The 25,728-nt window shown below is 42.4% G+C and overlaps 1 protein-coding gene across 5 annotated transcripts in view; it reads left to right on the forward strand.

Annotated features, from left to right (window-relative positions):
* SLC37A1 (solute carrier family 37 member 1) overlaps positions 1–18,360 on the forward strand; it is a 44,785-nt gene extending 26,425 nt beyond the window's left edge. For all 5 annotated transcript variants that reach the window (XM_072847090.1, XM_072847082.1, XM_072847106.1 and 2 more), the window contains 10 exons: positions 2,608–2,739; positions 5,879–5,969; positions 7,456–7,518; positions 9,247–9,332; positions 9,990–10,038; positions 10,869–10,942; positions 12,466–12,544; positions 13,119–13,216; positions 15,535–15,587; positions 16,200–18,360. In XM_072847090.1, the coding sequence (XP_072703191.1) occupies positions 2,608–2,739; positions 5,879–5,969; positions 7,456–7,518; positions 9,247–9,332; positions 9,990–10,038; positions 10,869–10,942; positions 12,466–12,544; positions 13,119–13,216; positions 15,535–15,587; positions 16,200–16,215 (741 nt within the window). In that variant the 3' untranslated portion in view covers positions 16,216–18,360. The remainder of the gene's footprint in view (positions 1–2,607; positions 2,740–5,878; positions 5,970–7,455; positions 7,519–9,246; positions 9,333–9,989; positions 10,039–10,868; positions 10,943–12,465; positions 12,545–13,118; positions 13,217–15,534; positions 15,588–16,199) is intronic.
* Positions 18,361–25,728: the final 7,368 nt, after the last annotated feature.

Here is a 25,728-nt window from a genome sequence, read left to right on the forward strand (position 1 = left end):
CACGAGGGCACTTGCTGGCAATCCTATCAATATTCTTTTTTTTTTTTTTTGGATATTCCTTTTTCTCCACTCTGCCAGCTGGGTTGTATTTTTTGTAGCGTGGAGTCGTAATGAGGCTTTAAGAAGAAATTAATAAAATAAAACCCGTTGTTTGTCACTGTTTGGGACCCCCCTGATTTTCTGCCAGTGACAAAAGATAATCTTTTTCTTGTCAAAGTGGAGTTGAACATCTTTCCTTTTTACAGTGCTTGTGTTACAGTTATGCTGAGCTGATTATTGCAGTCAGCTTTTGTGCTTGTACAAACAACAGATGTTTTGCATTTATGAGCTATTCTCCTCCAAGCACACTGGAATGGCAGCTTTTACTGCTTTTTTCATTGACCTCTTCAATTACTGTAAAAAGAAAGCAAATATTCAGGATATGCAGTGATTGAAAGCAGAATGTGTTTTTGGCTGCGTGACCTGAATACCTCCGTGTGTTCATTACCCCTTATATCAGGTTGGCCTCTTAAATTACGCAAAATCGAGGGATAATGAATCCTTCCCCAGAGATCAAGAGTCTGCCATATGCCTAATCACACTCTATGACAAGCTGGCAAGGCTGAACAATGTTATCTCTGCCAAGCACAAACTGCTGGTTTTATTTATCATTTAGCTATGTGCAGTATAAAAATCCCATATTGTCGATAAAAGTTTCCAGCATGAGTTGCTAAATAAGTTATTTGGACTTTGGTCACTTCCACTTCAATATTTAACCCTCTCTTCTTAAGTAAGCTTGGAGCTACCTGTCTGAGAAATGAGCAGCATTACCTCAGACAATCCTGGTTAGGGTCGCTGTGCAAATTGTGCAAGAGAGATTTGCTTAAGACACTATCTAGACACATCTTCCATTGAATCCAGTGGGGAGCTTCACTGCTTAGGCCCTATTTTATTTTTTTTTCTTTTTTTTTTTTCCTTGTTTTCCTCTCTCTCTCTCTTTTTAATGTTAATAGCTGTTGGTTTAAATTGCTACTGTTTAAAATAGTTGATGTTTTAAAGTTGCTCTAGTAATTCAGAAGATAAATACTTAGGATGATAATGGAGTGACTCATGTGCCATAGCATAGGTTTACAGTGCCATGTCACAGGTCTCTAGATGTTTCTCCTGTCTTCTAATTAATGCTTCATCAGGGTGCAGGGTCTCCTGTAGATCCTGCATCCTATCTATGAATCCTGTGCAAACATTTTGGAAGCTGCATGGTAGCTTCTAAAATTATGGTAAGTGTCGGGGCTCAGGTGCCCAGATGGTTCCCTAGTGTTTTCTCCTAAATGAAGTTCTTTAAAAACAGAATTTGTTTAGAATCTGTTGTAAACAGATTCTAAACAGATGTAAACAGATGTAAAACATCTGAGTGTAAAATAGCAGAATTGAATTTGTCCAGCACTTGATTTTTTTCTTTCTTTCTTCCTCCATCAGTTTACTAAATATTAATCAGAAAGTTTTCATCTTTGTAATAACTACTGGAAATGGAATGGCCTGCCGTTTTATCCTTACTAACCTACAGCCAAATACATATTTGAGGCTTATTTCTTCAATAAGGCTTTATTCAAATGCACAAGAATTGGGAGAAAGAAGACAGTATGTAGAATACATCCATAGCTAGTAAAAGTACACAGCTAGGTAAGCTTCTCAGCGAGCAGGTGAAAGTGAGGATAGCTACATCCCATCCTTTTTCAGAGTTGGAAAAGGAGTACTGTGGACTATTTATACCTGAAATTTATTTTTCTATGTACAGCTGTAAGATGTAAATTTCCAGTTCTATTCTGAGAGTTCACTTCAGTGTGGTGGGTGGATAAAAATAACAAGATATCCTCATGGCTAGGCTGGGATGGCTTGTGCTTGTTGAGTGATAACTTGCTCCACAAGCATTCTTAGCAGCCAGTGGCATTATTAGAGTAAAAGCCTTCCTAGTGCTAGAAAAGAACTCAGAATTCACAATTTAGGGAATATTAGTAAACTCCAGGCTTTTATAATTTGTGGATTGCAATGCTCAATGAAACAGATGTGAAAAAATAGGTGTTTGCTTGACATAAAGCACTCAGTATACACAATTCAGTTGGAAAGATGGCCTGTATTTAAATTGTTGAGTAAGATGATGTTACAGAGTCTGAAAAATGGGCTTAATATTTGTACAGAAAGAAGATAATACATGCTTTTATACAGAAATGTGTTGTAGTACTCAGTAGATTGTCAGTTTTAATTAGACCACACTTACATAGTGGGGTAAGGGAAGACTGGAAATTGTTTTATTCTATTGAATTGTACTCTAATATGTATTTTTTGCAACTTGTAGTTGTTCCACAGTAGAACAGAAACTTGGTTCCATAATGGAGTGTATGCACTCGGATGTAAACAACCAGGCTTGTTTCACCTGATATTCTGTATATACTCTCTACTCTCTATATATACTCTGTATATCTAAATGAAGAGATTTTTTAAAAGCTGTAACTTTCTGTGATGAAATAGATACCTTTTTAAAAAATTATTTTGGAATTATTTGATTCCTTGATATGTGTTGTGATGAATTGTTCTTTCTTTTTCATACGGTGTTGCTGGGGGAAATTGCAGGATCCAGAGATGCAGCATTTACTTACTGACTGTGAAAACTGCAGTGTGTCACTGAACTCCAGCACTGTGCTCACTGGGGAAGGTAGACATGAGACATCAGCTATCAGTTTCCTTGGGGCCTTGCGAATACCTGTGAGTACATGTGCTATTCTTGCCTCTTCCTCTAAGAATTAAGTTTTTCCTCAGAATTCGTATTTCCATTAAGTTCTAGATGGAGTGGCAGATGACATTAACATTGCATCACAAGCTTTGATTGGCAGCTCTGGTGTATATAGGCTAAAGCAGATTCTGGTACACAAGACAAGGTGTGCCCCTCTCGGAGGAGGAGTGAAAATAGATACAGTAGTACTCTCTTCCCCAGTGAGCAGATGGCATTAGCTCATTGGTTGCATCTTAGAAACTACAAGCATCTAGGCTCCAGTACCCATATAAATGTCTCCTCCCCCCCGCCCCCCCAATAACTAACACTAGAGCAGCCTATAATGTAAAATGCGTTTTTTGCCTCAGTCTTCATATTGATAGACCTTGGGCTGCATGGTCCCTTGAGCCAGAGGACTATGAGTGTGGGAACAGTGACTTTCCATTTGTGGACACTGAAATTGTAAGGGACCAGCTGTATCAGCTGAATGTTCACAGGTCCATGGGGCTGATGGGATTCATCCCAGGCCCCTGGGACTGGGATGACCTCAGTTCCTGGAAAAATTATGGAGAAGATTATACCAGGTACTACTGAAAGGCATTTAAAGAATAATGCAATCATCAGGCACAGTCAACATGGGTTCACAAAGGGAAAGTCCCGCTTAACAAATTTGATATCCTTCTCTGATAAGGTTGCCCGCCTAGTGGGTGAAGGGAAGGCGATGGATGTAGTTTTGCTGGATTTTAGTAAGGCTTTTGATGCTGTCCCTCACAGCATCCTTCTGGACAAGTTGTCCAACTGTGGGATGAGCGGGTTCACGGTGCACTGGGTGAAGAACTGGCTGAAGGGCAGAGCCCAAAGGGTTGTAGTGAATGGGACTACATCTGGCTGGCGACCGGTCACCAGCGGTGTTCCTCAGGGTTCAGTTCTAGGGCCAGTGCTGTTCAATGTATTGATCAGCGATGTCAGTGCAGGAGTTGAATGCACCATTAGCAAGTTTGCTGATGATACCAAGCTGGGAGGTGCTGTTGACTCCCTTGAGGGACAAGAGGCCTTGCAGAGGGATCTAGATAGATTGGAGCTTTGGTCTATGATTAATGGGATGAAATTTAACAAGTCCAGATGCCAGATCCTGCACCTAGGACAGAGTAACGCTGGGCACAAGTATAAATTGGGAGAGGAGTGGCTGGAGGGCAGCCCTGCAGAAAGGCGTCTGGGGATGCTGGTCGCAGCAGGCCCCATACGAGTCAGCAGCGTGCCCTGGCAGCCAAGAGGGCAAACCGCACCCTGGGGTGCATCAAACACAGTAGAACCAGCCGGCCAAAAGAGGTGATTATCCTGCTGTATTCAGCGTTGGTGCGGCCTCACCTGGAGTTCTGCGTGCAGTTCTGGGCCCCACAGTTTAAGAAGGACGTGAAGGTCCCTGAATGCATCCAGAGGAAGGCACCAAAGCTGGTGAAAGGGCTGGAAGGCATGTCCTGTGAGGAGCAGCTGAGGACCTTGGGCTTGTCTAGTTTGGAGAAAAGGAGGCTGAGGGGCAACCTCATGGCTCTCTACAGCTTCCTGAGGAGGGGACGTGGAAAGGGAGGTGCTGAGCTCTTCTCCCTGGGATCCAGTGTCAGGATGCGTGGGAATGGTTCAAAGCTGCGCCAGGGGTGGTTCAGACGGGACTTTAGGAAGCATTTCTTTACCGAGAGGGTGGTCAAACACTGGAACAGGCTTCCTAGAGAGGTGGTTGATGTCCCAAGCCTGTCAGTGTTTAAGAGGCATTTGGACAATGCCCTTAACAACAGGCTTTAACTTTTGATCAGCCCTGAATTGGTCAGGCAGTTGGACTAGACAATCGTTGCAGGTCCCTTCCAACTGAAATAGTCTATTCTATTCTAAAAGTTTACTGATCTTAGTTAATGACACATGGGTATTAAGGATGGAATAGCAGGCTGAGTCTATAAGCACTTTTCTGCATCAGAACTTCCTCCCATGGCTTCCCTTTTACATTCTTCAACATTGTTTTTAAAAGCTTTAATCTTAAAATCTCTTGTATGGCTTATATTGAGAAGTTTCAGACAGCCCAAACATTTGGAATGCTGGTAAAAGGAAGGGAAATTTCCTTTAGGTCAGGGACTATCATCCTTGATTGTCCTCTCAGCTTGAAGCCTAGCAGCTTCAGTAGGTTGCACAAGTAGAATTACATGCAAATTGATTTGGACCAGGTGTAAAGGTAGGGGAGGAAATCCCCAGCACCCAACCACTGTATTCCTGCATCTTCTCATCCTGTCCGGTGTGATCCTCTGTCTCAACTGTTTTTCCTGTGGCAAGTGGAAGTAATGGGTAGAAAAATTGCTGCTGCTGCCACCTGGAATCTCTGTAACTCCATGGTATTTTTCCTGCCTGTTGTTGGCAAGGGTCACAGCTGTATGTGAAGTAGAGCCAGCTGCGTATGTGTGTTGTCTGTGTAGATAACTGCAGTACTCTGTACCAGGGATTTAATAAATCTGGTTTCAGGCAAAAAGATATCAGATGGTGAGCGGAATGAAGATAGGTTAATTTGGTGGTTTAGTTGCAGCTCTGTGCACTAAGTATACTTTTCATGTACCCAGCAGGAAAGAGGATGGAACAAATTAGTATTTTAAACAAGCATATGCCCTGTAGTGTACTCTTACCACGTATTGATTTGAACTGTGTCGTACTGGTTAACTGTCTTTTTGTAAAGAGTTAAACAATAAGGGACAAATCTTAGACCCATCTGAAGGAAGGATCTAAAGAACACAAAAATATGCCAATTTCTCTAGAATACACTCCAAACCTGCTATAATGCTATATAAAAACTCTTTACATGAGGAAAATAAGTGATGCAGGTGTTGCAAACAGTATCAAATCCTTCCTGTTCATTTTAGTGTTCTCTCTTTGGTCAATTCAGTACAATTAAGAGAAGAGAAAACATGTCAGTAAAATACCACAGTCTGCTCTGATTGTAAGCTTTGTGGTCTCAGGGGAAGAATGCTTCTTGGGAATTCTGAAGAGAAAAAGAAAAGCCTAAATGTTCCTTAGAAACCATTTTCATAATGGTCTTTGAAAGCAAATAGCAGCCTCTGTCAAGATACTAACTTCTTATTTTCTTTATTCTCTCAGGGAGTCATAGAGTTCTCCCTTTGTCTTCTGTTTGCAAAGCTGGTGAGCTATACTTTCCTGTTCTGGCTCCCCCTCTATATCACAAATGTAGGTAAGTATCACAATAAGGGGATACAGAATTATGACTACAAACTGTCTGGAAATATGAGCTTAAAATAAATAAGAAAATAAACATTACTGCTTCTGAAATAGGCTAGTTTTGCTACAGTAGTAGGAGAGTTGTAAGTCACCAACTAACGTATTTCTCAGTTTTATTAATTCAGTATTATGAGAGGGCATTTTCAAAACAAACAAAGAATCTGGCTTATCTTCAACAATTCCAAGCATAAATGCTGTGTCTTTGACTCTTGCAAACCAATCAAAAAGGTTTACTTTCTAATAATGTTTTTACATGATTGAAGTGCCTTATTAAAATGTATACAAAAAATCTAAATGAGCTTATTTATCCTGTTCAGTACTGCTTTTTTGTTTGTGCTGTAGAGTGCAGAGAAGGGAGTTCTCCCTAGCCAGAGAAATTCATGTTCTTGTGAGCCATGATGTGACCTTTAAACCCCCAGCTAACAAAAAAGCTGTGCTGGACAAGTATGGCAGTAACACTCAGCAGAGAGAGACAGGTTGAACACCCTATGAAAACACATAGAGCTGCAAATCCTATAGCTAAAGGCTGTTGTGTGTGGACTCCAAATAACCGGTGCTCCTGCAGGACTGGATACCTTGAAAGCAGCGGGCTTTTAATAGAAAGGTTAATGATATTTACCACAGTACTGCCATCTGTGCTGTGGCAGATGTTGGTGAGGTTATGGTAGTGCCACTGACAGCACTGTTTTAGCACATACTGCTCTTTCAAATGTATTTCAGAGACTTTAAAAAAAATACCAAAGGGATTTAGAAATTCAGCTCCTTTTGAAACTTCACACTTAACACAACAGGACTGGGTTTCCCAACTTCCTGGTGTACTTTCACAAATCTGGCCCTGTAGCATATCAGTCACTACGTTAGACTAAATGTAAGTATGTGCAAACAGTGGTCTTCACTGCCCATGGCAAACAGTGGAGTTAAGGAAATCACTGTCTCTTCACAGTCCCTGTAAACTGCACAGTTCATGTTGTGCCAATCAGGGCTGCCAGACATAATTTAATGATGAATATTACTGTTCATGTGATGGAGACCTCCAGGATGAGGCTCTGTAAGTCATCCAAATGTACACTAATCATGCTTTTAGAGCAAAGAGCCTCGTGAGCATTTGTTAACTGTTTATGAATCTGTGGCTATTCACAAATGGGAATATTGTTAGTCCAGACTTTAAGAATCAACAGCTCTATTGCTTGGACTGTATCTATAGTTAAAGTGGTAAAATGTCCTGCCATGAGTGTAATTGCATTCAAAAGACTGTATCCCTGAATACTCAGTTATGATACGTTCTTATTTGTCACACACAGTGACAGCTTATGGTAGCTTATTCCCGTGAACAAACAATACTGCTGTAAGATGCCTTTATCGTAGCATGGCAAGGGTGTGTTAAGATTTCTATGTTTTGTAGTCTGGAAATGAGACAAATGTTTTTCTTATGTCACTAGAACATCTTGATGCCAAAAGAGCTGGGGACCTTTCTACGCTGTTTGATGTGGGTGGAATCTTCGGTAAGTTTTATATATTAACATTTTGTCCTTAATCAGACCAATTTAGGAAAAGCTGTGGTACACACAGCTTACATATATTATTAATCCTTGTGCCTTTTGTCCACTGAAGAGTGGCAGTAAAGGTAATAACTTGAGACCTGGGTTCGTTGTTGAAAACCTTGCAAAATATCTTTAAATTGAACAACTCACAGAGCCAATGATATTGTCCAGTACAGGTTGTAAGCGCCAAATATTATGAATCTTTTAGCTCCATCGGCTCTGGCCAATGAGTCTTGGTCACGCCACCTGTCAGAATATCTTCCTTTTGTCACTCTAACATAACAGAACTATCCCAGCTTGTACAGTTGTGTATTTTTTGTGGGCACAGGGGCAAATGGCCACAGGTGTTTTGTTTTTTGTTTTGTTTTTCTTGATGCCTCATATAACTGTATGTGACAAAATTGGGAGATTGTAATAATAATAAGGATAAGAGTATTCCTTTGTAATTTGTGAGGTAACAACGGAATAATTAAATTTTTATGCTAGTGCAGACAGTTTAGCTCACAATAAAACAAGCATCATCATCTTGATGCCCAGCTGATTTGTGTGACCTGCCGTCCCCCTCCGCTTCCCCCAGTTCCCTTGTGGAAATAAGCCCTGTATCAGTCTGTTGGAAAACAATGCTCATGCTGGAGAAGTTTCCCTGGATCAAGAGCTATGTAGACTGGTAGTTCAAGATGCAGGTGTCAAGGTGTGCTGCAGTTACTGTTCCAGTCTTGTGCTGGATGTGACTTTTGCCATTTCTCATTGCTCATTTCATCCCAGATGGCTGCAAGCCGGAGTTGTTAGTACCTCAGAGATGTGGGTGACTTCTTTCAGAAGCATCTTATTCCACTGTGAATACAATCTTAACAAGGTGCTGCGTGCTGCTTAGACCTTTGGCATTTACATTTAAATTCCAGTGGGATGTGAGTACTTTGGAGATGGGCAGCTGGGAAGGGAGAGGCAGGCCCAGTGATATTTAGGAATCCGGAGAATCCAGAGAACTTCCTTTCCCTCTCCCCATACCAAGTTCCCTTTATATCATTTTAGCAACTCTTTCCTTCAGGCCTTCCAGCCCCCTCCTGCCACACGCGCCGATTAGTACTTCTGTGTACAGTCGTTGGCAAACACAAGAAGTAGGGAACAGTAAAGAGCCTGGAGTGACTGCCTGGAGAGAGAGAAACAACTATTTCATTTGCCCCAAGATCTAGGATGGCTCATTTCCCCTGGTTGCAGTGCAACATGGACAGAGCGCTCAAGAGCCAGGTTTATTATTGCATGTGAGGAGTTGAGACCATTGAGTAGCTGGGCACAGCTGGATTCCAGAGTGTCAGCAGTGGGGCCACGTGGCACCTGGTGAAAAGGCTTTTCGCATTCAAAAGCAGCAGAACAATGATTTCTAAATATTTCTTCCGTCTCTGTTCCACCCCCGCCCCGTCATCTTGGATATTGGGTTGGCATAAACAATGAGGAAGAGCAACTGTCTGCTTCTGTTATCTTCCAAGTCAAAACCGGTTGGGTTAATAAGGATATTGCTAAGTGTGAATTATGTTGTCAGTCTCATGCTCTTCACTGCTGCGTATAACTGTACATTAAAAGTCATATCCTATTGTTTTAATCTGGGTTGGGTTTCATTAAGCATAACTGATGTCTTTTGTGTAAAACATGCACAGAATGTTTTCCTCACACACCTATCTCTTCTCTCAGGTGGAATTTTGGCAGGCCTTATTTCAGACAGGCTGGAGAAGAGAGCATCAACCTGCGGAATGATGTTATTGCTTGCAGCACCCACAGTAAGAGTTTGCCCATCTCTTACAGCTGCGGCTGAGACTTTGATAGCATTCCTTGGGAATTTCTGCAAACAGCATCTTCTAACTTGGATATAAAGCGTTCAGGCCAGGTTAAAAGCTGGCATGAAAAGTTGAGCATGTGAGCAAGTATAGACATCGGGACTGCCTTTACTAAACAAGCAAACAAGTCTAGTGCATTGCTTGTTAAAAGACTATATGGAAATTTTATCACTGTTTGGTGTCTGTTCTGGCCAGAATTTTAGCTGCTGAAAGGCTAAAATTTCTGTGCTGTAACTGTTGGTAAACTGGCAGTTGGATATGAGGTGCATTTTTTTCTTTGTTTTTATTCTTTTGTGAACAGTATACTGTGCTGGGTTGAAGCTGGCAATTTTGAGAGTTTAAAATTGAGTGGTCTCATAACACAGCCCTTTTTCTGAAAGGACATATTGAGGAATAGGAGCACATCCCTTATCTCACTCCTCTGTCCAATCAAACAACCATCCTGCAGTGGTCTAAAAGGGTTTAGTAAAACCTAGGGTGTTAGAACTAGCTTTCACATAATCCCAACTAAGATATTTTTTAGTTAGCATGGGGAAAATGGGGAACCTAAGATTAGTACATATGTTGGTATTCAACGTGTTTGTTTTTTTGTCTTTACAGTTGTACATGTTCTCTGCAGTCAGTAAAATGGGCCTTGAGGCTACTGTAGGTTAGTATTTTTAAGTTATTTTCTGCCTGGCTTTATGTGAACTTTTCATTTATGATCCTTTGATGCTTTTTTCTTTTTTTCTTTTTATTTTATTTTTTCCTTGAGAGGAGGAAGTATGGAATCAAATTCCCTAGACTTTGTCTTGCAGGCTTTTTATGGGGTAAGGAAGAGGGCTAGGAAATAAGTAAGGGGTGGCATGAGAACAGTGACTTAGTTAATATCATTAGTCTTCTTCCTGGAACTTGTTGTGTCAGCACAAGCTTTATTATATTCTATATGCCCAAAGTCAGAGGTGTTTAGAGACTACTTGTAGTACTTTTGACAGCAACATTAACTTTACTTGTTTAGTCTGAATTAACTTGTGTCTTCCTATCTGTTACCTCAAAACAGAAGATGAAACACAAGTGCTGACAGTAGTGTCTCATCTACATAAAGGCCTTGTTAAGTTTTAGGGCCCTCTGGTGCTTGGTGCTGTACAAGCAGAGAAGGGGCTTATGAGTGGGTCCCTGTGAGCACCCCTTGCTCTTAGGGTCAATTTGGTCAGACTTTTCCCCTTTCTGTGACCTACCAGGATCAGTAAGGGCCCTGGGAAGTGCCTTTTGACTCAGCCCTGTCTCCTCTTACATTTGAGAATTCACATCATGGAGTAAGCATTGCAGGGAGATACAAATATATGTTGCTTTTCCTTCTTTCCCAATTCTGTAATGGGGCCAAGGAAGCCAAGGAAAAATTAAACCATTTGAGAACCACAGGCTATGATGTTTCCTGTCACTATGGTTAACAGTCATTCAAGCAACTCACATTTTCCATTCTTGTCCCCCTTGCAACAGTGATGCTGCTTATCAGTGGTGCCCTGGTGAACGGCCCTTACGCACTGATCACCACTGCTGTCTCTGCCGACTTGGTGAGTGTGGCTTCCCCTCTGCTTCCAGTGTAGCAGCTTTGGCCTCCAGAGAGAGCTCTTTGACTTCTGCAAGGTCGTCAGTGAAGGGGCTGTGTTGTCCCAAAGTAAAGGGATAAGGAGCTGGATAGGTGGTGCTGAACTCAGCCATTGAGATTGTTTTAGAGTTCGTGTATTAGTATGAATGAGCGTCGTGCTTCAGAGGCTTCTAGATTATTCTTGCCTGCTAACAAGAGAGCCCAAATCTTGTAGATGACAGCCCAAAGTGAATGTGAAGGTTGCATGCAAGGTCAAGTCTCTGTACAGGTGCCCTCTCCCCTTTTATACTTTGCATCTTTAAATGAGGGGAGGGGCTGTGTCTGTGTGAGAGATGAGCTGGAGACCTAATTCCTATCAGTGTGGAAAGCTATACATGGCACCCTTACTTTTGTCCATGCTACCCTCTGCCATTTCTTGTACTGTTACTCTGGTTGCTTGCACTTCCAGCTGGATCAGGTCGGTCAGTCACAAATGCCTTGTGAAAACATTGACCCTGGTACCTTTCGTTAGGTAGGCTTTGGAAGGTTGCTTTCAAAGGTCCTCATTCCTTAAGGCACCAAGCAAGAGGCAAAACTCCTCTAACAACAAATGCTCTAAATATAGGAAAAGGAGCAGGACAGAAATCTCCAAACATCCTCTGGAGTCCTGTCCTTGGCGTGGGGGTCTTGGCAAGACAAAGAAGGCCACCATGCATTGCTCATTTTATCCTTAGCCTTGTTGAAGGGGCTGCTAAACTAGAAAGTGGGGGCTGCTAGCTAGAAAGTGGGGCCTGACATTGCACGATCCCTACCTGGCCCTTAGGAAGAGGGTTGAAACTGCCAACGAGTCCCTAGGATGTCAGCAATCAAACATCTGACACAAGCAAATGTAAATTGCTGATTACCTGACTGTATTCTCCTCAGTGTACTGGAGACAAAGGACTGTCTGTCTTAGAAGTTCTCTGAACTATTCAGTTTTTCTGTCTTTCTACTAAGTCATGCCCTCTATTAGTTGTTTTGTTCTGAAGACTTGGCTTCTAAAATTGGGACTGAACAGCTCCTTTTGGCTCAAGAATTCTCTGAATTAGCATTTCAGTAAATATCCATAATTCTGGTAGTCTAGTATTCCTGTCATGGCAGTGATTTTTTGTTGTTGTTGTTCCACAGAGCTTTGCTGTATTAGCAGGGGAAGAGCCTTGCAGCATAATGCAAAGCTGAAGTGGGTTGAATCTTCCTCAGCCTTGTTGCTTGAATCCACAGCGTGCAGAACAGAAAGCTTCTTGGCTCCTGTGGTTTAAATAACATGATTTAATAAAGGAGAACGCTGTAGGCAGCAGGTTGATGGGGTAGAAGGCTTCTTTAAGTAGTGATAAAAGGGTCTGAGCTGGTATATTAAAGGCATCTTCACAATGGACATCTAATGTGGAGGGGTGTGAGCTAGATGGCGTTGTAAGGACTTCTTCAGAGTTGAACTCAGGATGGGTCTAAGCAGTCTTTTTGTCGCTTTAGGGTACCCATAAAAGCTTGAAAGGGAATGCAAGAGCCTTGTCCACAGTGACAGCGATCATCGACGGAACAGGATCTGTAGGTAAGCCAGAGCTGTCAGGTAGCCTGCCTTAGCTGTGGTAGATTAAAACAAAGGATCTTTGAGAAACTAGGCTCTCTCCAGTTCACATTTTGCCAGGACTCAGTACAGCTTTGGAAATGGGGAGTAGAGCAAATTTAGCCTTAAACCTCTCTAGTGGTCCCACACCTGAAGGAGGGTGGAAGGAAGAGGGTGGTAGACTAATGCAGGGTACAGACAGCAAAAGTAGATGCCATTGGGCTGTCTCTGAGATCAGGGATATGGTATTCGTGCCCTCCGCACTGGTATGTGGAAGGGAAAATTGTGTAGGATTCAGCTTAATACTGGATGGGCGTTTTGTTGAGCCAAAGGCAGGCATTTCTCAAACTTACAGTCTTCCAGCTTCACCCTGTGCTGGGTTTCCCCTTGGCTTGCAGCTGTACCAGTAATGTTTTGCACTTTCTGGGACCTTTTAATACATAAGGTAATACTGAGTTAACCAAGCGGAGAACTTGATATTCTAACTCAGAATAACTGTCTTTCAGCATAGTAAATCTTAACGTTGCATCATTTTGACAATATCAATATTATATTTTAGGTGCAGCTTTGGGGCCGCTCTTAGCTGGTCTTATTTCCCCATCTGGTTGGAACAACGTGTTTTACATGCTCATGGTGGCAGATGCATGTGCCTTGCTAGTAAGTCTAAAAATACTCTTTAGTTGCTGTGTATTTCCTTTGTGGTAAACTATCTTAAAGTGCAGATTTTCCTTTTGCAATTTCAGTACTCCATCTTATAAGAAACTTCCAATTGTGTAGGAAACTTTCAGTTAAAGAGCAAATTTGCTCATTTTGAAACTCTCATCTAATTTTAATCAAAAGTGCAGATTAGTTCTGATGCACTTCAATTCCTGAGAAAATACACATCTGTTAACTGCTGGCTGAGCAGATTACAGCAGGCATAATTGTAAGTAAACCTTCATATATAGGCCTAGAAGATGCCTCAGATTCCACTCACGGAAGAATTACTTCTGTTTTCTTTAAAGCCAGTTTAGCAAAGCAGTAACAAATGTTTTGCTACATTGCTATATCACCAAAAGCACTGTGGTAATGAAGCTGTTGAAAGTTAATACATCACATTCTCCAGATGGGCCCTAAAACTGCAGTACTAGGTTAGACAAAAAACTGGCATGCTAATTTTTGACAGTTTAGGGAAAAGGAGTGCAACACACACGTGGTAGCTTGGTACAAAGCACATCCACTTTCCTTTTTTCTTCTGACTGAGATCCTATATGATTGATAGGAAGATCTGAAAAGGGTTTTTTTTTTTCACTTCGGACTTGCCCTGCTTTGCTTTTAAAGACCAAAGAAGACATGAGATGAGGCGAGGTGAGTCTTATTGTACCTTTGAAGTCAGTCTGGCTGCACCCACCTGTAGATTAGCCCGTAGGTTACGTTTTTACGTTTGCCACGGATTTCCCTGGCAGGCATCTGTACCAGCTTTGTTCTCCAGCAGAGCAGAATGCTGCTATGACTACCTCAGAGATGTCCTGAAGTGTCACCTGCTTATCCTCTCCTTTTGAAGTCCTGGGTGGAAGTGGTCATGAAAGGGCAGGGTGACTGTGAAACGCTTCAGAAATACTCCTTCCTCCATACTGGCTGTGCCCAGACAAAGCCCCGTGCCTGCGCAGTATTGCACTGAGCTCTGTGCTCCTGCAGAGGAGCTAATACTGAGTGTGTCAGCCCACCCTTTCCTGACACAAGAAAAGCAGAAGGTCTTGCTTTGAGTTACAATTGAGGCTTTTTTTTCTAAATTCAAGTTAAACCCAAAATTTTAAAGTAAAGTTTTCCACATTTAAGATGTGAAATCTCTGGAAATTAAGTAAATAAATTAGGTAAGTTAATAGTTGAAGAATGTTGCTGCTGGTAGTCAGCAGCTCTATAAATCCTGATTTGTGCTGTTTTCAGTATTATTAGGTATTCCATGCTGCAGAGTGAGTTTGGGAGATTGTCATAGTTTTCCCAAGTAGACTTGAAGCTCTGCTTTTTTTCTTTTATAGTTATTTATTAAAACCAAATGAAAAAATCCCACATTTCTTTGCAGCATCAGTTAAAATGCCTTTGTAAATTTCTGTTTTTGAGAGGGTTGACTCTGTGCTGTTGTAATAAATCCTGGTTTTTGTAACTCTTGTTCTGCTTTTCCTGTTCTTTGCAATACAGCATATAGATGCCTGTGTTCAAATGTTATTTCTTCAAGGATATCTGGAGGGACTTTAGCCTCTTATGTGGTGTTCAGTTCTGTCATTCTTGGCCACTCCCATACCTCTGAAGTGTTAGGTGTAAATTCTTCAAACACCAATACGTATAACAATGAAGAAACTTCCATTTATAACAGTGAGGCTCCGAGAATAAAGAAGCCTGTAACAGTGAGGAGCCCTGGAAGTTCTGTCTTTAATGTACATAGGAATCATCAAATTTTATTTGTAAAATCACTTTCCTGGGTACTATCTTAGTACACCTTTTAAAGGGCACTTGAAAGTCCTGATCCTGCACAGGCAAGTAAACATGACTGACTTCACTCGTCTTGACTAATTGTATGATTAAAGCTTTTCACAGACACACAGTTGTTTTTCAGAATAGCAGCTAAAATGCTTTTATGCTCCAGAATTTCTATCTGCCATGTTTTCTTGAAGTCCTGGGTTCCCTCTGCTGGTTTCTTTACATGTCTCCTGGTAAAGTAACTTTAGAAAGCCATTCTGGTTTTTACGAAGAAATTGATCTCTCAGTTGAAAAAAGGAAATTATTTTCCTCTTGCCTATTCATTGTGGAAACTCTTCTTCCAAACATTGACTAAGCATCTGAAAAAAAAAAAAAAAAGATTTTAACTGAGTGCAGCATTACAGGGTAATGTTTCAAATGAGGAACTCTTCGAATGACAGCGAACATCTTATCCTGAAACTTAGCTTATTTGTATATCTGTATAGATATTAACACAGATACTGTGACTGTTTTTACAGTTCTTACTCCGACTTATTCAGAAGGAACTTCGGTGTAATGCAGATTATACCCTGTAAGTGTTATGCATGGCTGTTGCTCTTTAATAACAGTTTAAAAACATGTTACTAAGCCTTTGCCCCATAATACCTAGATGTAGACTGATCATGTTAAGGTTTCTGTATGTCCATTTCTGTCTGTTTTAATTTTGCTTCAAAAGAGTAATCTCGGTTTGAGCATTTTTCTTTAGAACACCTTAGTTTGAAAAGTATCTGAAAACACATTTCTGTCATTGTCTCTTGGTTATGGTTTGTTTTTCCCCAAATATGTAATCTTCCTGGGTTTCATCATGGAGCATGCACGTGGGAAGTAAGAAGCTACTCGATTGCTTGCTCTGTGTTTATTAATAAAGTTTCAAATGTAACTTCTTCCAAAAAGTCTCCTTAAAGGAAAGGATGACTCTGAATTTACAGTGTTTTGAATTGAGGAAAAAAAAAATTCACTGAATCAATGAGGTTACACTTGCATATGCAAAATCTAAATTGAGCCCCTTGGTTGTAGTTTTGGAGAAGTAAAATGGACAGAGAATAGAAACATGCATGGCAAGGGATGGATCCTGTGTTTTTAAGTTAGTGGCTGTTACGCCTCACACCTCAACTTTTCCTGCCTGGTTGCTGTTCTTTCCCAGGTTTAAAGAACACTGAGCTACAAGACCAGATTTGGAATAAGGACTGCATCAGTGATCAGAGCTCTTCCCTGAAAAACAAACTTCATGGAATGCATTATTCTATATTTAAGAGATTCTGTTCGGTGAAGAACTTTGCACGTTTACTGGAAGCAATGTGAGAAATGCAACTGGTAAATCCCTGAAGCTCTTATTTTTGCACATGAGTAAGTACCTCAGGATGGCAACTATTCATCAGATGAAGAGACAGGAACTTTGGGAAGGTTTTAGCAGCGCGCCTCAACTGAGCCAAAGAAAAATACCAAGTGCCTTTTTATTTCTTTTGATAGGATGTTTTTAATTAAAATGCCGAACTGTGTATTTTCCAAAAACAAGTCAAAACTTGAGCAGAAGGAAGTTGAAATCATAACAGTCTAGCAGTGAAATGTCCCAGTGTCAGTGAGCAAAGTATGTATCCCTTATGTCGTCTTGCGCACATCGAGGGCATCGCTTTATAGAGGACAATACCAGCTGATTATTAAGATGCACTGCTATTAGTATTTTGAAGCTGCTCAGACAATAATAACCTCACCATATTATTAGTTTTTAACTACAGTACTACTTCAAATCCCAAGGACAACATCCAGCCTTTTGGTAGGTAATGAAATGGAATTTACTGTTGCGGTGTACCACAGTTAGCAGTTTTCACAGACTCTCTGGATGGATGTTAGTCCTCAATTAGGATTGTGCAAAAAGGAGTCCTAAGCAACAAAAAGCAGATTATGAGTCAGAATTTCCAGGGGGGAGCTCTAATGATTTTCAGGGCATTATAAACTGGTTGTGCAAACATCACATAATTGTTGTGCTGCTTCTCTAGGCTGGGTTGAAATGAGATGTTGTTCCTTTGGGGTGGCAGAGAACTTCGAGCTGTCATAGTTTAGCACTACAGGATTCAACAGATGAGCTGCGTCAGTGCCTGCCGCCACAAGTGATCTCTGTTGGGTACTCCCTGTTTTCAGTGCTGGTGTGTGCACGGGGAAGTCGTTGTCAGATCAGGGCCTTAATAACCAGAAATCTCTTTCAAGTGGCTCTGAATTTCAGATTTGGAGCCAAAATATCAGAAAAGAAAAATTATCTAGGTGGTAGGTTTAAGAGAACATTTCGGTAACTAGTGTTACCCAGCGAATAGACGGTTTAATATAAAACATATCATTTCTTTGTACAGCTATCTCCTTTGTAAACAAGATGTTTCTGTGATTTTCTTTTTTAAAGATGTACAAAGTAAAAAGGAATTTTTTTTGTATGAGGTGTTTATACTTAGATCATGAAGGCTAGATAATTTAAATTGTGTATTATTCTTAACTGTATTTATTAAAGCTGTAGGCATATGTCTTGTTCTGAACTACGCTCTAAGTTTTGTGCAACAATGCAGTAGTCTTTACACTTGATTAACAAAACAGCACTCTCTAAAATAGTCCTGCAAAGTATGGAGTAATGTCTCACCAGCTGCTGGTGTTGTGTTCCATGTGCTGGCACAACGCTTACTTTCCAGGGTTGTTTTGTAACTGGTCAGCCTTTGATGGGTTATTTCACTGGTTTGATTCAGCACACACTTTATGCTTGACTTGAACGGTATAAGAATGTGTTCATTTTTAGCTGTTTTGCTGAACAGAGGTACAGGGAAGACCTCAGTCCCACAAAGACATCAGAAGGGTACCAAAGTCCTTGCAAGTGAATGTTCTATGTAGGTCCTGAACCTGCAGTTACCTAGATGAATTATTAACTTCACACATTTTGAGTAAACCTGTTGAGACCAGTGGGGATACTCCACATGTGCATTCGTAAATCTGAGCTGCATTTGGGCTTTAGGCTGTAGTTAAATGCAACAGAATTCTGCAGCAATGTTACTTGAAAGGACTTCCATCCCGGTGGCATGGCACACTGCCCCTTGCTCGGCCAGGCCGACTCAGGGGGACTGCTAGCCAGACCAGGGGACTGATCCAGCCTCTGATGGGGGAAAAAGTAACATTGCAACCCCAAAACAGCTGTGCTAGCACAACTTCAGTGTCTGTGTGAGGAGGGAGGGACAGAAGACTTCTTTAGCTGAACATGTCAACCCCTTCCCCACAAAAAAAGGTATGTAGAGCTACATACTAGTTTATTGAAACAATTTAAACTCTTAAACTCTGCTGCGCTCAGATGTCGAGAGGCTGTTCCCTATGGGCTGAAGCCTTAGGTTAAAATGCTTTCAGTTGTATTTAGCAGGTTGTAAAGATATTTAACCGTGGTTTGGGTTTTACATGTTTTACTTGTTGGGGCTGCTGCTGTTATTTATTTATTTATTTGAAGAGCTTTTGCACTGCAGTGACTCGGGTGTGGGACGACAACAATGTTGGAGGTGCTGGGCTGAGTCCGTCCTTTCTTCCATCCATTGTAGGAGGGAGTTAGGACTCTTGGTGTGCTAATGTCTCCTTCCTTACTAATGTGCAGCATTTCAGTTCCTCCCAGCTATGAATTTGTTGGACAAAAAGATAAAGATGTGCTTTTCTTTCTTAACAACCTTAAAGGTCCCCCAGGTTGTGAATAAACTGTGTGTTTTGTTAGTATCGGGTGTCAATAGCCATTAATCTGGAAATGAGCAAGACTGACAAAATTTTGTATGTAGAAATGTGAGTGACCAGTAGGTAGAGCCCAATTTAAATATGACTGCAGGGTTTGTTTGTTTTTTAATGCTGGTTATTGTGAATTTTATCCATTTTTTCCTGTTGAATAAAAGTAGATTCTGCTTTAAAATGAGAAATGTTGATTACTTCATCTTTTACATCTCCATGAAGAAATGCTCCATTTATTGGTTGGAAGGATAGACATCCCTGCTGAGACAGCGCTTCTATCTCTTGTGAGGGTAATGAAAATTGTCCATTAAGAGAACAAATTAGAACCTTTTGTTTTGAAAACAGTGCCCTTCTCAACTTGAACATGTAATTTTTCTCGTTTTGTGGGTTGTACAACATCAGTATTTCCAATCAGCTGCATCAGATGGGTATATTCTGCCTACTTACTTTGGTCTAGTAGGGAAGGAGGATGCTCACCTGAGTCAGGGACCGAGTCCAGCTCCTACAGCGTAGTGTTAAGGTGACTTTTTTGTTGTCTGCTTTGCTTGCTCTTCAGTTTATGTGGAATTGAAATTGAAAAGCTTCATCTTTTCTCTCTGGCTCTTACCATCTTGAACATTTATTGTCTTGATTCTGTTACGGTGTTTGCTGGGGTTTGTGTGCCTCTACCAGAGATACAATGTCAAAACAACAGATGCGCTGGGGAAAAACTGCTTGGAAAGGAAAACAATTTCTGGTTAGAAGAAGGTGTCTGAGGGTCTTGGACAGAATTTCTCATCAAAATGTGCCCAAAGTGCCTTCCAGGAATAGGCAAATAATAGCTGGAGCATCTTATAAAAGAAGGAAGACTCGGGTCCAAGTTTCTGTTCTGCCCGATTCGGAGCAGCAGCCTCCAGCAGAGCACTTGCACCCTCCTGAGCGCCCTGGCTGTTGCTGGGCACGCTGCAGTGGAGGTTTGGCTCCGTTGTGTGTAGGAAGGGTTTATAGGGTGGGAAAAAGATGAATAGGTAGCAGGGAAGGAGCTGGTGTATCCACAGGTCACTTTGAGACTTCTTTTGCCTCTAAGTTGAACTGCTAACCTGCTCCATGCACTGATACACCTACCCCTATATGTTTTGCCCGTTAGGAAATTCCAGAAGGGATTCTGCCATCCCCTTCGGGAGGTTATTGCTTGTGTTTCTGGCATAATATCTTTAGAATAACAATGGCAATCCTCCGTGTGCGTTTGTGCCAATGTCACCCTGCCTCAGACTTTGGCTGACCTCATCATGTTTACACTTGGGAATCTCTTTGGTTGCTGCTGGGAGGTTTCTCCAGTGACTAATATGTGAGGTTGTTTACATGAGAAGTGCTGCTCAAAATTAGGTAGACGTAAGATGGTATAAATGAAATCAGAGGATGTTTAGAGCTGTTGGAGGCGATGGTTCTTCATACGGAACTAATTTGAGGAAGGTTGTTTACAATCCCATCAAATGATGAGGCCCAGAATTGGTAATGGTGTTCTCTGGTCTGAATGAAATTTTATAGCCTGCATATTGTGTAGGAGGTTAGATTAGATTATTTCATGATTTGTCCCAACCTCAGAGTTTATCTGATGCGATGTTCCGATTGCTGAACAATGTCACTTTCACCTTACAGCAAGTCTGTTTTGATTTTGTTTTGCTCTCTGCTAAACTAGCCCCACGATGGTGCGGACTCTTCCTCCCGCCCTCCTGTCACAGCCTGCCGTGCCTGTGGAGGGGACTGTAGAAGTTGGCTGGGAGGTTTGCCCGTGTGCTCTGGGGCTTTGGTAACCTTGAACTACATTTTATGCCACGGCGAGTTAAAAATCTGACTGTCATCCTTAAAGCTGGGGAGGGGGAAGGAGAGGATTTAACTGCTGGGGTGCTTCAGCCTCGTGTCCGGTGACCTTAATGTTGTGTTATGTCACGCTGCCTCGGAGTTTATTAAACTCGATTGCTATAAAATGTTGGCTGTTCCCTTCTTTGTCTCCCTTCTTTTGGTTAGTTTCCAGTTTGGAATAAGGAGAGAATTAGTTAGCATCACCAACTGATGGTTGGGGGTTATTTTTATTTTTTCCTCTGTATTTCCTCTTCTTGGTGTAGTGTACGTACCAGTTATCCTTCTGCTGCAGTGAAACTTCTGCAGCTCTAAACTGCGAAGACAAGAGCCAAACTTTCTTTAGGCGTATTTCAGGGAACCTGCTCCTCTTCTGCATCAGGAGATCAGCTGTCAAAAATGTGTTGAAAGTCTCTCTTGATGCCATACTTAACTAGAGGATTCTAAGGATGTTTTCTTCACCTCCTGATGATACTGGGGGTAGGGTTTCTCTCCCTCCTTCTCTTATAAAAGCAGCTGACAAATATTTCGCCACACTTCCACAATACTGCCTTTGGTCCAGTTGTTTCTTTCAGGCAGAGGAGGGCACTAAAGTGACTGCACAGGTACTGCTGTGTAAGTATAAACGTGGAAATACCGTTAAAAGGCTGAAGTACCAGATAACGTGTCTCACTTAAATGGGATTGCAAAAACATTTCCTTCCTGGTGGTTGATCACAGTCTTCATGCCAAGCTTTCCCAGCCGTTCAGAAATGGAAGACAATTAAGAACTCTTTTCATGAATTATTTACGCTGCGACTTCACATCGTAAGGGACTGTCTTTCTGGTTGAGAGTTGATATATGCATTCTGTGCCATACAGTAAGGGCACATACACACGCATCCATAGAATATCCTTGCTTGTGGCTGTTAAATAACTCCAGATGTAAATAAATACAAATGAGTCTGTCTTCTTTTTTTTTTTCCTCCTCCCCCCGAGGTATATCTGCATGTCAGTGGGGTTTTGTTTTTTTTTTAAAAAAAAAAAAAGGCAAAGAGAAGTAAAGTACCTGTTAGCATAAGTCAGCAGAAGGCTTCAGTCAAGAGCTTGAACAGATTTCATCTGAAGAAGAGCAAGGGCCTTTGTTTGTGAAAAATTGGCTACAGATCAAGAAAGGAAGTGCAAAGACAAAAAGGTGGTTCGGTTTTGGAAATGAAAGAGGAGAACGTCGAGTGATGACACATAATTAAAATGCAGGGTGTAACTGGGGTGCTACAGAAATGCGAATGTGGGATGGAGTAACAGTAAAAATGCAAAGAAGGCAAAGCGCAAAAGACTGAGATGAGTGGGAGGAAGAGAGGTGAAAATGTGGTGTCGGGATAAAAAAGGGGGGGATGGGAAGAGCCACCTCCCTGCAAAGGTCCTGCACCCTGAGCAGCGTCTGTGGGCGGGAGCAAGGGGGCCGCTCTCCCCGTCTGCCTCCCGTGGGCACCAGGCCTGGCCTCGGGAGGCCTGGGAGCCCCGAGGGACGTATCCTGAGGGTAGAGGGCTGCCATGGCTGCACGTGGAGCTGGTCAGCTGTGGGATAATTGCTGGGGGTGACTTAGAAATGAAACTTATATTCACACTTTTAGGTAAGGTACAGCATTGAAGAAGATTCGCGGGTGGAATGCGGCTGACGTGCGAGGCCATTCCATGGAAGTTCCCTAGGCCTGCAACCTTAGACGTCGGTGACGCCAGGGGAGCTTGGTGTGCTGCCCCGAAGGAGGTACTGCTCGCAGGGTGGAGCGGTGTGGAGATACCGCGGCCAGGCTCTGCAATTAAATGGGAACTCAAAGGTGGTGTGTGTGACCAGTAAGCTGCACATCTGCTATCCTGGGCCAACAGTCTGTCATGTTTCGGACAAAATGCTGTCCTTTGATGAACTTTGCTCATTGTAACATCATTAATAACAACACCAAACGCACCTCCATCCCAAAAGCGACCCGCCTCTAAGGTGCGACCACCCCTCACTGAGCTTGCGCTTTGAATTTTTCCTAGCCTATACCTTTAAAAGCGAAGCGAGAAAACTTTACACCAATCCTAAACAAAGATGTATGACTAGAGTCACTCAAGCTCCACCCGAAAGGTGAAAGAGAGTATAAAATGGCTCAAGAGAAAGAGAATGTTAGGGAAGACACCATCGTGTACCACTCTGACCTCTGGGATCAGTCGACGGGCTGAGCCTCTCTTCCCCCGCACCGGGACGCCTTTGGGTGAGATTCGAACACTTGGTTATACCAAGTGCCTCCCCGGAAACTTAGAAATCTCTCTAGAGTTGCTTTATCATCTTTAACGCCTTTATAGCTGGCAGTGTCACTCATACTCCTGGTATTTGCACATGCTTTGCAGACAGTAAATTTATCACCGGTAATCCAAAGAATCTATGTATCTGTTCTAATAACCTGCACTCTTTATTAATCTAGCCGTGGCAGTTATTGAACACGAGCAGACTCTTTAAGTGTGGCCGTGATCGTTCACGCAACACGACTAGACTGGGGGTGCAGCGTGTTTAAATTAACGCTGTCGCCTTAACTCTGATGAATGGCTGCATATACAGTCCTTAGAACCAAGTCTGAGACTAAGACTGGACTAAGCCGCACCTAGACTCCTCTCTGAGAAGGAGTTTAGAAAGCAGGGGGGTCCTGTCTGAACCTCGTGACTCAACGGGAAGGTTCCACCCCCCCCAGCCACTCCTCGGTCTCCTACACGCCAGTAACTCTTAACGCAACGTCAGCTGCTGGGTCCCTTCCCACGTGTTATTTAGGCATACAAAACCTGTAAGCTAAATAGAGGCTTTGGCCTGAACAACCTTCTGATTTTTCAGTTGCCAGAGGGTTCGTGTGAAGTTTGGCATTTTTGTGCTCGCATCTGTAATTTTTATTTTTACGTTTTTCTCTCCAGGAAGCGGTTGGTTGCTGTGCTTGTAAGAAATGCCTGTGAGGGTTGGGGTGATGTCCCGTCTCAGTGCTGTGGTGACCGAGGGCTTCTGCAGGTCCCCGTGGAGCCATCGCAGGACTCGCATCCAGTAGCGTTCAGTTGATTTTTCACTTTTTGGCATCAGCGTGCTCCTTTGCTCGTGTGGTGGCAGGTTGGACGCGGGGCTGGATGAGCAGCTAGTGGAGAACCTGAGTGGGGCTGAAATTTTGGATGTCCTTTCCAGGCAAGGTGCAGGCCTGTCCCTGGGCAGCCCACTTTGAATTACTTCCATCATCTTCAGGTTACTGCAGTTATTTGAATCTAGGCTTGGGGCTAGAGTTAGTGCTTCAAAAATAAACATCTTGGAACCTGAATTACTCTGATATTTGCATTTGTTTACCGTCATACTAACTGATTCTCCTGCTCTAATCATATTTATAGTGTGTTTTTAAAAATACAACAGAAAAATTTGAGCTAAAACTTAGTTCTCATTTTTCCTCACCCCTACAGGTCACTTTCTTGCATAAACCTGGCCTTGCATTTGTAGGGTTTCTCCCAGTATCGCAGGGTGCAGATTTCATATTTGTTAGCAAATTGGCTTTTTGTGGCCTGCTGTCTATGACTGGTTTTTTTGTTTGTTTGTTCCACATAAAGATTCACAGAAGGCGAAACCTTGGCGAGGTGGTACTGGATAGATGAACTGTGGCGGAGCGGGGTGAGGTAAGTTGTTTAACCTTTCCCAACTGTGAGTACTTTGGCCATTGTACTCGCAGGCTGCAGCAAAGATGTAAGCCCTTCCAGCCTTTACTCCTAGGAACTGGTTACCCTTTCGCTTGTGTAGCTCAGGAGCAAGCGTTTGGAGAATCCAAAAACTTTATTTAAGTCCTTGCTGTCTTGGGCACTGAAGTTTTTTTAGTTTATCTGGTACCTAAATCCTTAACAGGTGGCCTGAATTTCTCAGGTTATTCAGAAACCAGCAGCAGCTCCTTGCATTGAGGTCAGAACTCAAAGCAGCAGCCTGAGTTCATATGCTAAATCAAGAGGGATACAGATGCGTTTGTGTGTGTGTATATATATATATACACGCACATGAATTGCAGCACGAATTGGGAACAAGCTGAAAGGGCTGGATTTCACTGCCCAATAGGTATGGAGAGTCTAGCTCAAAAGAGAAGCGACAAAACGATCGATAACTCCTGAGTTCTCACCTTCTCATTTTTGTGATACGAAGGGTAGTCGGTATAGGCAGCCCATCATAGCTGAGTGACGTATACGCAAAACCTTTGGAAGGAGTGGGTTTCTTCTGAATCTTCTGCCAAACACAGTGATGTTATTTCTGCTGCAGAGGACGGAGTATTGTATTTGAGTCTGAGTCACCCAATTTCGCCACAGGCCACGTGAGACTTCAGCTTAATAAGTACAGCAGGTTCTGAATCTATTATTAAATCGCTCTGATCAGCTGGTAGGAAACAGCTGAACATTGCGTCACTCTGTGGCAGAATGTGCAGGTTTGGTTTTATACCCATCGGTGTAACGATGGGATTCGATTTAGCCATCCCTGTTAGAAGTCTTTATAAAGCTTCCTCCCCCTTTTCCTCTGGCTACAGCTTTCCAGTTACATGAAAGGAAGAAAACACATTAACAAAGAACGGAAGAGGTCACAAAAATGTATTAAAAGCATATTCTCTCTCCCAAATGGAAGAAAGAGCTGAAACGGCATGCAGGGTCCCCTGTGCTGGGGTGACACCCCCCCCCCCCCCCCCAAGCATGTGTGTGTTCAGCTCGGTGCCAGCTCTTTACTTTCCTCTTGGCCGTGTTAGGGGCTTGGAAGTAAGAAAATTTGCAGCTTGCTTGGTGCCGAGGGGAATCCACAACCACAGCTGGTCCGCGTGTCTGCTTGCAAAATGGTGCGGTTGCTGAAAGCGGAGAGAAATAGAGAGAAACCTTCTGGTTTCCTTGATTTTTACACTGGCAGTTCTCAAAATAGGGGTCACCAGCCCAGAAAGGCAGAACTGGGCTGACTGACAAATCCGGGGTGCAGGCAGAGAAGCCTGAGAATGTGTGTTTCAGGACTGATATCTGTATTAGAGCTACGTTAGACAGACTAACTTCCCATATGCTTCACTGTCAGGCAAATCACGAGATTTGCCTGACAGACTTCAGCAA

This window comes from Ciconia boyciana, chromosome 1 (assembly GCF_034638445.1).
Source record: "Ciconia boyciana chromosome 1, ASM3463844v1, whole genome shotgun sequence".
NCBI lineage: Eukaryota > Metazoa > Chordata > Aves > Ciconiiformes > Ciconiidae > Ciconia > Ciconia boyciana.